General features: G+C 33.9%; 1 protein-coding gene across 5 annotated transcripts in view; it reads right to left on the bottom strand.

Annotated features, from left to right (window-relative positions):
* Positions 1 to 12,861, bottom strand: part of CSMD1 (CUB and Sushi multiple domains 1) — a 1,084,078-nt gene that overhangs the window by 47,511 nt on the left and 1,023,706 nt on the right. For all 5 annotated transcript variants that reach the window (XM_032681799.1, XM_032681800.1, XM_032681801.1 and 2 more), the window contains 2 exons: positions 9,597 to 9,770; positions 7,304 to 7,477 (listed from right to left, as the gene is read on the bottom strand). In XM_032681799.1, the coding sequence (XP_032537690.1) occupies positions 7,304 to 7,477; positions 9,597 to 9,770 (348 nt within the window). The remainder of the gene's footprint in view (positions 1 to 7,303; positions 7,478 to 9,596; positions 9,771 to 12,861) is intronic.

Genomic DNA, 12,861 nt, shown 5'->3' with positions numbered 1-12,861 from the left:
GCATGTGTAGCTTAAGTAGTGTATACATTTTTACAGTGAGATTTCATTAACAAATGCAAAAAACTAGAGGGAATTTGCATGAGGACACACATTACTGATTTTTTTCCCAAGCTACAGGACAAGATTCATACTGTTTGTAAGGCTTAGTTTCTTGTGATGTTTAATGGGTAAACATGCTAAGTTAGCTTATGGAAAGTCAGTATTAGAAATTAAGTAAAAAGAACTTTGTTACATGAAGATATGCTGGCCTAAAGCTACCAAAAGGCAATTCTAACAGAACTATCTTTGCAAGTCAATAGGGAGAACCGAAAAACTTAATACTCCATGCAGACCAGAAATATGGAATGTTCAAAGAATATACTGCACTCCCAAAGTATCAATTTGTCTGTGTGATACAGAGTTCTCATTCTTGTACCAGCAGTATCTGTTTAGACAGATTAGTGATGAATAAAATACAGAATAGTCACCGAATGCATAATTTAAGGATGTCCTCTTTGCAACAAAAATCTTGCATCATATATGAAGCCTTATTAAATGATTATGCAAGAGAATATTTCCCCTCAAGTTAAAGAGCAAACAAAATTATGCCTGCAGTACCATTTAAGATCAGCTATAGATTTTTAAATATATACACAAGTGTGCTGTTGCTAAGAAGGTCTGCAGTAAGGAGTACTTTAGAAAAGAATTTGAGTTGGTCGGCATACAGAACTAGGGCAGTATTTTCCCTGATTGCCTTTCACCCTGGGGACTCAGTTGTAAATCACAGAGAGAGCAGACGGAGATTGCTTTCTCTCAATGACACCTGTCAAGGGTTACATGGGAAATGAATTCTGGCAGTCTCGGTTTAGTCTTCTGAGAAAAGCTGGAGAATGCTTCAAGTCTGCCCTGATAACTTTGGAATCTCACACTGAGTACATTCAAACCCTTGAGGACAAAGAAGTGAAAAGACCATGTCAGAGTCCTTTAGGGCAGTTTTCTGTTAAAAAGTTGAATATCAAAAAAAGTACATAATTCACAGTATTTCATTTCTTGTTCACACTCTTTTTTTCTTCTTTCATGACAGAAACAATCTTAAGTTTCTTTTATAAAGTTTCATATCTGATCAACAGTATTTTTAAACTTTTTTTATTTGAAAAGTATTGCATTAATGTTGGTATCTAGAACATATATAGGGACTGACACTCAGTGAATAAAGAATAGAGAATTCACTCTGACTTTATGACAAGTTCTTAAAAATGCTGCCTATAAAAAGAAAGCAGTGCTTGTAAAAGCATAGTGACAAAATTGCCAGTAAATGGAATTTTATTAAAGTTCAATTCAAAGTCAACAATATGCAAGAATGATAACTTCTTAGATTTTGCCAGGTATTACAGTAGAAAATTGATCAGAAAGATAAAATGCTTACCTATTATTTTTCTCTCTTTTGTCTATATGCAAATTCATTTGTGGGCATCTACGTACAAGTAGTATCAACACTATAACTTTTGTCAGAATAGTACAAGCTCCGGGGTCATGTCTTAAAGTCTTTTTATATTTTTTCTTAATCAGAGCATTGTTTTTCACATGGAAGAGGAACTCTATTCCGTTGCCTCAAAAGATGTTTCTACTACCTTTTGAGGTGTCTTTGCCTGATTTCCAGGCAGATTTCCCTCCAGAGAGGCACAGAAATAATTTTAAGTTGTGTGTCATCTCTGCCAAATTCAGGTAAATATCTCAAAAAATTCATAGCATCTCCCATGGCACCTCACCTTTTTATTTAGGAAACTTAGTGCTAATTCTCAACATGCTATTAACATGAATGGATTAGTTATCTCTGACATTTAAAGTATAAAAAAGACACAACAAAGGCCTCTGACTTTGGAAAAACAAAACTGAACAAAACACAACATTTCTCAGCTTATATGAATCCTTGATACCACCATAGATGAAAAATTGCTTAAATTCAGAGCTGCTTTGTCTAGGGATGAGAAGAATTGGTCATCAGTCTCAATCTCTCCCACCTTTCTATCAGCTGTCATTAGAAAGGTTATTTTTCTTGTCAGTGAAGGAATGATGGTTCAAATTATATACTCACTAAAGAAAGCACAATAAAATTGGACATTCCTTGTAGATACTAGATTCTTGATAAGACAAAAAAGTCTGATTAAACTTTTCAAGAAACTATCAGTAATTAGATAAAGAAAATCAGCACAAAAGTAGTATAAATAGAGACTTGAATTCTTTATTACTAATAGCCTGAACTTACTGATAGAGACTGAAGAATGTGAGCTAACACACAGCTTCACAACTTTGCCAAACAGATCATCTGAGCAAAATATTTCCAGTTTTAAGAAGCATATTTTTAATAGGAAAAAGCTCTTAAATCTCAATTATTAGAAGATAAAAGATATGACTGCCTTAATACAGGCAGTAAGTGATAGGCCAGTCTATCCAATGCCAAAACAAAGAAATCCTAACAAGAAAATCTTCTTCTTGCAAATACTTGCTTTCTAGAAGATATGGTTAAGTGTGGTGTTTAATATGGTAATATAATACATGGAAAAATGACCTGCAGCACAATCGGGAGTGCAGAGCCCTGATGAGACCATCTGATTCAGTTCTCATTTTGCTGGTTAAGTGTCATTATGAAAATTAGAAAGCATGGAGATTGTCTTTCTGTGCTTCCAAAGACAAAATAGAAAGTGGTTCCAAACTGCTAATGAAAAAAAAATTCACACTGAACATACTTGGTTTAGGATTTAGTATAGATATAGGTATTTTAAAGATCGTGTTACCTCAGACCACAGGTCCAAATCCAATATTAAAAAAATGCATACATTTTTAGAGATTAAAAGTCTCACTTGCTGAACTAAAACAGTTAAATAGAACAGAATAAAACATTCTTAAATTAAAAAAATAACAGCATTCTGGAAGAGAGGGAAATATCATTGCAAAGCAGTTCAATGCTTTCAGTGTACAAACATATTGAAATCCTTTGTTTCATAAAAGTAGCATATACGATCTTTTGTGTGCATTGCTTTTTTGTCAGCCAAGAAACCTCATATAATTTCCGTGGTAAACTTCCTTCCCGCAGTTAATTGGTTAACCTGCTGCTGACACAACAGATTGAAGCAATGTATCATTGTAAAAGGGTGCCTAAGAACTGCCCAGATTTATTTTCTGTAAGTATCAAGGTATACTGTGTATACATGGTAGCTCAGTTGCAACATTAACATAAAATAAAATATAATAAAATAAAATAAAATAAAATAAAACAAAACTGCTGCAATAGCTTCAAGTAGCAATCTTTAATTTGTAGTACTTCATATAGAGTCTCAGCTAAGTGAAGCCAAGTTCATTATTTACTCAGGTGAACTCAAGTGAGGTTCGAAAAAAAGGTCATATGTAAAATCTCTGTTGGATTAAATGACACAGTTTTGCTAGGAACATCAGTCCTTTCCCAGCAGAATATTTAAGGACCTGGAAGATTTACTTTCTTTGTGCACAAATTCATAATTCATCACTAACAATGAACTTTAGAACAAATATTTTCCACCCATTAAATAAAAGGCAATTTTATAAGTAAAGTCATATGCCAAAAGAAGTGCTATTACTTGCTTTAGTGAAGTTCTAATCAATTCATTAAGCAATAGAGTTGGTGTATATATAGTCTTTAGTCATAAATTGTACAGAATCACAGAATACTTGAACTTGGAAGGGACAGCTAAAGAGTTTGCCCTGGGCTTTGTCCAGTCAGGTTTTGAATGCCAATAAGAGCGGACACCACAATGTCTCTGGCAAATCTGTTTGAGTATTTTACCACTCTCACATTTAAGAAGCTTTTTCTTATGTTTTATTTTGTGCCTTTTGCATCACATCCTTGCAGTGGGCACTAGTGCGAAGTCTAGCCCTCTTTTTTCACACTCTGCCTTAGGTAAGAGTAGATGATCAGCAAGATTCCCCTTCTCTCCTCTAGGCTGAATAACCCCAGCCCTCGATCTCTCTTCAAATCACAGTTGAGTCCACGTGGGAACTTTGTGTTTCCCGAAAATGTCCTTAGGAAAGGGCAAAATACACCAGAGAGGAGGCCACACACACAAAAATTAAAAAAAAAAAAAGGAAAAAAAATGAAGAGAGAGTGGTGCATAAAGGAGTAGATAATCTCTGCAGCCCTGTGGAAAATGCACACCAGAGAAGAAAAACAAAGTGAGAAGAAAGGAACAGCAGAGAGAAACTGCTACATACCAATTACATGGTCTACTCACTATGCTAGCCTAAAATAAGAAACAATACCAATTATCTAGACAACAGAACATTTTAAATGTAAGTAAGAAGTAAGAATCTCCCAGATTTCTAGATCAGAGATGCATGTAGTTGGTCAATGGTATAGAATTACTCTAACACTGACATGCTTAAATTGACGTTACTATTCCCTTTATGCAATGACTGAATATCTTTTGGTGCACAAACATATTTACAACAGTTATTTTTACTTTAGACAGTATATTCCTCTCTAGAAGCCAAAATTAGGATTCTTAGAGAATTTGCAAACTTCATGACACCTTTTTCAAACAGTTTAAATCAGTTAAACTCAGTCCCTGAGGTGAGCAGCTACAGCTAGCAAAGTGCCAGCTAGCAAAGTGCTCTAGGCTCTCACAGGGTGCATGGAAGGGGGAACAAAAGAGGAGGTGACGCAACTAACTGGATCCTCACAGTTTGTGATGGAAGAGATACAAGATACTCACTGAAAAATATATGTTACTATAGAGAAAGAAATACTAAGTGAAGGGAAGAACGAAGTGAAGAAACACTGAGTGAATGGCAAAAGTCCGGGTTTACACCACCTGCATGAGAATAGACAAAACTGTAGATACTCAGCTGAGGAACTCTGGGCCACTCTGTTCTGGTAGGAGTTTCCCATGGTTAAGTGAATGGATCTTGGCAGAGTTGCACCTATAATACTCCTTTCAGAAAACTAATCTCCCTAAACAAGATTTCAGACCATAAATTGGCCTGGATCAAACACAAATTCATGTGACAAATTAAAAAAGGAAAATAAAAGTGGACAGGAGAGACAACTGAAATGTTGTAGTAACTGTAAGTGTCCTAATTCTGGAGGTTCTTATTTTTTAAATCTTCTCAGCCATTGCATTGTTTTTCCTCTTTCACTTTGATTTGTTTTCCTTTTAAGGAATGTACTAGAGTTCAGTGTAAATAGTTGAGTAACTCAGATTGTAAATGGGCTTGAGCTTCAGCAAAGCTACTCAGTCTCTCCCTCTGACAGTCAAACAGAGCAGATTCAGGCTGCATCTACAGGATAAGTGTACAAGTGTGTGTTTTCAACAAATAAAACCTCACTTAAATGCCTCACAGATGAGATGGAGGAGGATGTTCACTAAAGTCTAGCAAAACAAAGCAGTATGAAAGGGAAAAAAAATACACGAGCCTAAATAGAAACAGTTTGCTAATTCCTGTTTCTCTGTTCCAATAATTATATTGCTATGCTAGTTAACTCACTTGAATAAATTCTGAGGGTAGTGACTGAGGGAATTGCCATCTCTTTATTGTTTTAATGAGAATGAAAGATCTAATTCCACACACACTGAGCTTGAAATTGCATCAGCCAGCTCTGAAACAATATGATGAGCTAATCACCAAAGATAATTATTATTCTTAGGAACAACAATTGTAATACAATAAGATTTTTAATAAACCAACAGGTGGAGATAATAAAGGTACAATAGCTGAAGTTAACTTCTTATTAGTCCCAATGTTTGTATCTTTAGCGTGACTTCGCTGTGCAATTTCCTTTATGCCATAAAGGACAAGTTACAAAGAACAAAAAGCATACTTACACTGATTGAACATTTTTCCTGTGAAAGAAAATACTCAAGAAAAGCTTACTAGCCACTGCATTTCTGGAGAAATTTTTGTGCTCTATTTCTTTGCATGTTCCATAGCAGGCATAATAATCACATTCTTTCCAGACACTAAGCATTTTTTAATATGTTTTTGGTTTACATATTTGGAAATTAGCATTTATTAAAATTTGTAAATGAACCTAGACAATTCCAGCTTTGAATATGATCAGGAACAACATTTTTAAATTAGAGCCATAAATTAGAACCTACATTTCCTTCTGGAGCCTTCAAGAAAAAAGCACTGAAGGATATACAGTATCTCAGGACGTTTTCTCCAGGCTGTTGAGAGCTTTCAGTATATTTTACATGATTCACCTCATGTCTTACCTTTCACCTCTCTGTCAATTTGCATCTATTTCATAGTCAGAAGATATTCAGTCTGCCTCAGTGATTTAGAAGAAAATAATGCGTGATATCTTATTGGATTCAGCTTTGAGAAAGCCTGTACTACACCAATAGAAGCTATTTTGGGGAATATGACATTAAAACAACAAACCAGTGAACAGATTGTAGGTGTCTGATAAAGATATTGGTGGAACAGAGTAAAGACTAGATATTAGGTCCATATTCTGCAATGATGGCCAAAAGTTAAAGAAAAGAAATTAAAACAGTTGTCATAATGGAAGGACTGAAAGCAGGCTAATTTCAGAGACTTGCTTCCCTTTTATTCTTAATTACATTACTGGCATCTGGGTAAATAAATCAATCTGAGAATTCTAGATTGTGTTTTAAAATGGTTTCTCTTTGTCCCTCGCTAATATGTACATTTGATACACATTTTCTCACTTGATACACACTTGCTTCATTCTGATCTCTCAAACATGTCTATTTTACCCATACCATACCAGTAATTAAGCTCAGATAAGTCTTTACAAGAAAACCAATCAGAATTAAATCTTACTTTTTTTTTTTTTTTTGTGGGGAAAGAAAAATCAAGTACAAAAGTTATGAACATATCTCAGATATTGCTAGGAAATACAGAAAAATTAATAGTGCTTTGATGCATAAATATTCAACTGCATAACTATGTTTTAATAGGAGTAATCAATCGTTTATGGAAAATATACTAAAATGCATCTAGTTCATACTAGACAGCCAACTGTGATTTATTAAGGTAATATAACTTTTCTGATACAAAGTTCACTCTATATGTTTATAAACTAAATGCTAGGGATTGCAGTCAGAACTTTGAGGCAAAATACTGAAAAGCCTAGGCTTCCCCAATACCCAGCCCTAACTAAAATTTCCAATATAGAAAGGAAAAAAAATCAAATAAAGATGGCAATAAGTTCCCAAAGGTCAGGCTTATGAATTATATCCTGGTATTTTGAAGGCAGGGTAAAGGAGGATCATGCCTGAAATAAGTAATTAGAGAACAAAGAATGTAAAAGGAAGTTTCTTACCTCGGCAATTGGGTAAAGGGCTACTCCACTGCCCATTGCTTCGGCACTGTGCTCGAGAAGCACCCTGAAGTAAGTATCCAGCATTGCAAGTAAAATTGACAACATCATTTAAGTTGAACTCACTGCCATTAGTCATTCCATGAGCTGGATTCCCAGGATGTCCACATGTGATTGCTATTAGAAGAAAAATAAGCAGGTTAGCATCTAAGGGAAAGGCACTGATCCAGAGAATCACTTGCTGGTTGAGCTCTTTTAGGGTTTGGGTTTTTTTTGTTAGTTTGTTTGTTTGTTTCCCTTCTGAATTCATTGCTGATATTTATACAGGAAATTTAAGAAAAAAATTAGGATATACTTACTCAGAATTCTTAACTGCCAGAAGAAAAATATTATTTTTTCAATAAAACTTTTAGAACCTACTTTTTACTTTATGTTGAAAGTTGTAATAAAAATAATTATATAATTATATATATGCATTTTGATACACATCTGATCTGTATGAGACCTTAAAAAATGCATATGATTTGCTATATTCCTACTAATACAAATAAAAGAAAAACTTTTTTTCCCTGCATACTTAAAAAAGTAATGGGGACAAAAGCCAAATTTGATGCACTATTTCAGAACATTCTGGAGTTCTGAAGCATCCCTGTTCTAAAGGTCTTGCATTGTTTTGCTTAAGTAGTGATTCTTTTAATCTAATTTTCTTGTGACAATAAAGAAATCATTGTTGGGAGTAAGTCTTTCCCATTATGTGTATTATTTGTGTTGATTGTGTTAAAATAAAACTTATAAAATAAACTTATTATGGTCAAGCTCTAGGTTTCCATGTGACAAGATATTAAAATATTATAGAAGATATAGAAACCATAGATACTGACAATGTAAAATCAGAATGTATACATAGACACGCATATGAACACAGAACTTTTCAACTTTGTTCTGGTGCTAATGATGTTTCTCATACTCAAATAAATACACTGTACACAGGTTTATCTTTTTCATTTGAATCTGTTGTGCTCCTACTCAAAAGGAACTAATGGAAAGTCTTCATATTTCCTGTTAACTCTAATAAGAAGCAAGTGAAAAGATCTTTCAGAAAATACATGCCCAAACCCTAAACCTCCCCCCCTGCTTTTTCCCTTTCTTTTAAAGGAATTTTATTCACTGCACAGTAAAATGAAACCAGTAAAAGTAATAATGCTAGCTGGTGACATTTCTCCTTTGATGAATACAAATCACTTGAAGATATAAATAGGATTTTAAAAGGACAACTACACTTGGCAGTTATTTCCTGCAGCTGTATACAGTTAAAAATTTTCATTTTACCCCTAAGAAAGAAAATACTGAATATTTTGAAATCTAATGACTTACCAGTAATATAACTGAAATGAAATAAAGATACTAAAATGTGTTGAATAGAAAAGCTGATCATCTCAGTGACTTTCTCTGTGTAGACAAAAATACTTCTGTCTGAATTGCAGACATCTTAAAAAATAGAGCATTGAAATAATTGATATAAAAGCTCCATTAAAAATAACAAAAATTGTATAAAAATGGGGATCTTTATTAAAACTGAAATAAAAATAAAATCAACTACGTAATAAAGTAGTACAACAAAAACCAGTGAAATTGCACTTGGTTCTGATAAAATGGCTGATGGTCCAGAAAATGTCAGAAAATCTTCCATGCAAAGGACGAAGGAAGTAAGAGTAGGAAAGACTCATCAATTCTAGCAATTAATTACAGGATTTTCAAAACAGATGAATTAAGAGCAAAAAACCAAATCCTATTAAAGGGTATAAAAAAGTTAAAATATTTTCTAACAGATGTAGCATAATTTGATGCCATGCCGGGGCTTGCACTGGTAGGACTACTTGAAAAAACGGGCAGTCACCATCAAAACTGCACAGATGAACAGTATCCCAGCTTTGTTCACAAAATAGGGAAAATATACAAAGGAATTTTTTATTTCTGGTGAAAAAAAATATAGGGGAAAGGTTCAGTAAACCCACTTAACATAACAATTATGCCTGGAGAAAGAGAGAGAAAGCAATAGATTAAGTTACACAGCTGCAACCTGCAGTTCAACCCACTTCAATGTCTAGGTCATCCTGTTTCTGAAACAACAGAAATCAGAAAATACTGAGTGTAGTTAATCCGTCTGTGCTAGATTAGAGACAGGATCATAATGAACACCTCATTCAAAGACCTCATTCAAATTCCAATCACCTGTTAATGTTTAATTATGTTTAAAATAGTAGCAATAATTCAGTGAAAAACTAATCACACTTACGGACACACACAGGAGTTTGTCCAGACCACTTGTGATCCTGCAGGCAAATTCTGACAGATGTACCAACAAGTCGAAAGCCAGGATTGCACTGGTAGACCACAGTGTCACGATAACTGAAACCATCTCCACTAATATGACCATTTACAATTGGGTCCGGAGAACCACAGTGACCAGCTACAATAAAAGAATAACCTACTAAAAACATATATTTTTACAATCCTTGCCAATATTTACAAGAAAAAAAAATCAACTTTCAATAAACAATATATTTAGAGTCAAGTACTGCACCATGCAGAACAAGTTCTCAGGTATAAAACCTACAAATGATATTTCTTGTACTTTTTTGAAGAAGAAAATCACGAATAACAGAAATGAGAATTCTATGATAAAATAATACTATGAGTTTGAAAGTTAAAGACCTCACATTTCTCTAAGCAAAATGACAACCTTAATAAGACACTTCACCCTAAAAAAAGTAGAGGGTAGATATTTCAAAGTGTACTGTCCAAATTGGAAAACAATATAAGGAAGAGTTTACTATAATTCTTTCATGAATATGAATTTATAAGAATTTCCAGACAGATGAAGGCATGGAAAGGAAGCAACATCTACCAGCACTGTTTCCTACTTATTTCAGCTGCTGTTAAAAAATACAGAATGCATTACTCCAGGATAATATCAGTCTTGGCACTAAGTAATGCTTCAGATAAGTCCTAAAGGCACCTCTGGAATAAATTTGGGGCATGTTGTCCTCAAAATTTAGGAATACACCACCAGCAGCATTCACATCTCACTTTAAGAATTTACCTTTCCTGAATTCACTCTGGAGGAGTCTGCATAGTTCCATTGACCTTGTTGGGAATTTAGGAACTTAGATTGTACTCTAAATTGCATCTAAATTAGGTGTCTAAAGTACATGTGAATATACCTTATGTGAGAGAGTGTAAGAGAGGCAGGGAGGGATTTAGTAGCAGAAGTACGACTTTCTGCAGTATGCATGTGATAACTCAAATTTAGACTTTCACAATCCAAGCTTTGCAGTATTTTTGGCACTATAGACCCTGTTTGATTTTGAAATAGCAAAGATTAAGTAATGGTTAATGACTTACCAGCTCTGAATGGGAACTTTTTTTGTCTAATGAGGTAAAGCCATGTGTTTAACAGTTCTAAGCTGCATATGAAGGCATAGGGCTGCATTCAACAATGAAATCAATCAAATAGAAACCAAAGTCCACTAAAGTTTTTCGAAAAAGAATTGGGAAGTATTGTAAGACAAGCATTGCTTTTATTGCAGTAATAGTTCCTGAAAGAGGTCCTGTGTTCATTACAAGTGGGACTAGATCTGTAGAAATAATTTTAAACACAGAATGCATATAGTCAGGTGGGAAAAAAAAAGTTTTTAGTTATGACCAAGGGGATAAGATAATAGTAGTGGATACCAATTTCAATGTGAATTTGTAAAAAACTGAAATAGAAAAAATCCAACAGGAAATTACTCCTGCAGAGGAAAAGGATGAATTCATATAAATTAAATACAAGCTGCATATAGAAATAGTCTTTCCTAACTATGAAAATAAAATGGAATTGTTCACTATGCACCATGTACTGAGGCTACTGTGGACAGTTAATATTCTGGGGTATTCAGTGTAAAATTTATTTCTCAATATCAGAATAGAAGAAACTTCTTTTCCAGCCTTCCATGGGCAAGAGTAATTTATAATACAAACAGAATCCATTGAGATATGTGTATGTTGGCAGCCAAATTATCCAAATTAGCTCGTCAAAAAAACCCCATTACCTAAGTCCTAAATACTGTTATTATTGATCAGATTATGAAGTGATATTTCAGGTTAATCAAAATGAATGAATGTTAACACATATCTTTATGCTTGAAATCATTTTATGCAGGTGTCTGGCAATGAATGTATAACACATTGCAAAAATCTACAGGGCTAATAGCTCTTTTCTTTTTTTTTTTTTATAACCTAGTTTACATGTTTGCAACAGAAGAAATGGTTATGGAAAATACTCTTACAAATTTTGGGCTGTTGGATCTTCACAGCTGCAGTTCCATCATATTTTAAATTTCAGTCAGCCTCAGTCCAGGGATAATCTGACACCAAGAGAAAGCTGATGTGTTTTCAGATTCAATCACCTGTTTAGTTCCACTGTGGAACTGATGAACTTATGTATGTGAAAAAATAATGCCAAATGATAACATTCCCCTAACCAGCACCTCAGTGCAATTCTTATTCCTAGGTAAAAAAAGATTTTACCCCTTTGCTGCTCTAAATATTAAAAAAGGTAACAATTAGTGTTTATGCCTTTCTTTCCTAAACCAAAATGACATAATTCTTAATACACCATATTTTAAATTAAAAAATAATGTGTGAAAACATATCAAGCCAGAGAATTGTTCTTTTTCACGACATTTTCCAGAAGTAACTGCATCTTGCTGGGAAGTCTGTAATAATGAACTTACATTTAGAAGTTAGGTTAGCTCTATGAGACAATGGTCACAATTTTTGACCACAAGTCCCTGTTAGGGTGCCATTTGAGGTGCTTGTTGTTGCTCGAACCCCACTACTCACACCACAGTGTGAGAGCAAGATTAAGATTTATTACAAGAGCACCACTTTAAATACAGTGCTTAAAACGTGTCACATGATCTTTCAACCAACGACATTAGAGTACTTCATTGAGCATGCGTGAGAGCCCAGAAAATTGGACGTCCTAAAATCTTTTGCTACATTTCTTCCTGCTACACTCCTTATCTTGAGAGTTGACATATTGTAAAATTATATACACAAAAATTGTAATACAAACATTACTGTTGCAAAATTAAGAAGTTAATTAGGAATATATTATGAAAGGTTATAAAATCTTAATTCAGATCAGAATACATTGTATCATGCTTTTTTTTTCTGAAAACATTCTGTCTTTATTTTCCTTTCTTCTACAGACTAATATCTGAATCAAAAGAAAGAAAAAGGCAATCAATGGGGCAAGCAGAACACAAAGTGTGAGATTTTATCCCTGACTTGGAGAAGATTCCCACATTTCTGCATTTCTCCTTTACCCCATCAAATTTTCTGCTCTATATTGATGAAGAATAGAGTTAATATGGAACTGATAAATTCACTTTCTTTTTCATGAAGTTTAGATTATTATGTTTTTGTCTGTTAGTGCATTATTGTCTTGTACCTTGCAACCTGTTTAGGAAATATTTTCTCTAAAAGTATTTTCAGGCATTAAAGATCTCCAG

The sequence above is a fragment of the Chiroxiphia lanceolata genome, chromosome 3, assembly GCF_009829145.1.
Source record: "Chiroxiphia lanceolata isolate bChiLan1 chromosome 3, bChiLan1.pri, whole genome shotgun sequence".
NCBI classification, from domain to species: domain Eukaryota; kingdom Metazoa; phylum Chordata; class Aves; order Passeriformes; family Pipridae; genus Chiroxiphia; species Chiroxiphia lanceolata.
The sequence above is the reverse complement of the archived record's forward strand: the minus strand, read 5'-3'. Positions and strand labels throughout refer to the sequence as shown.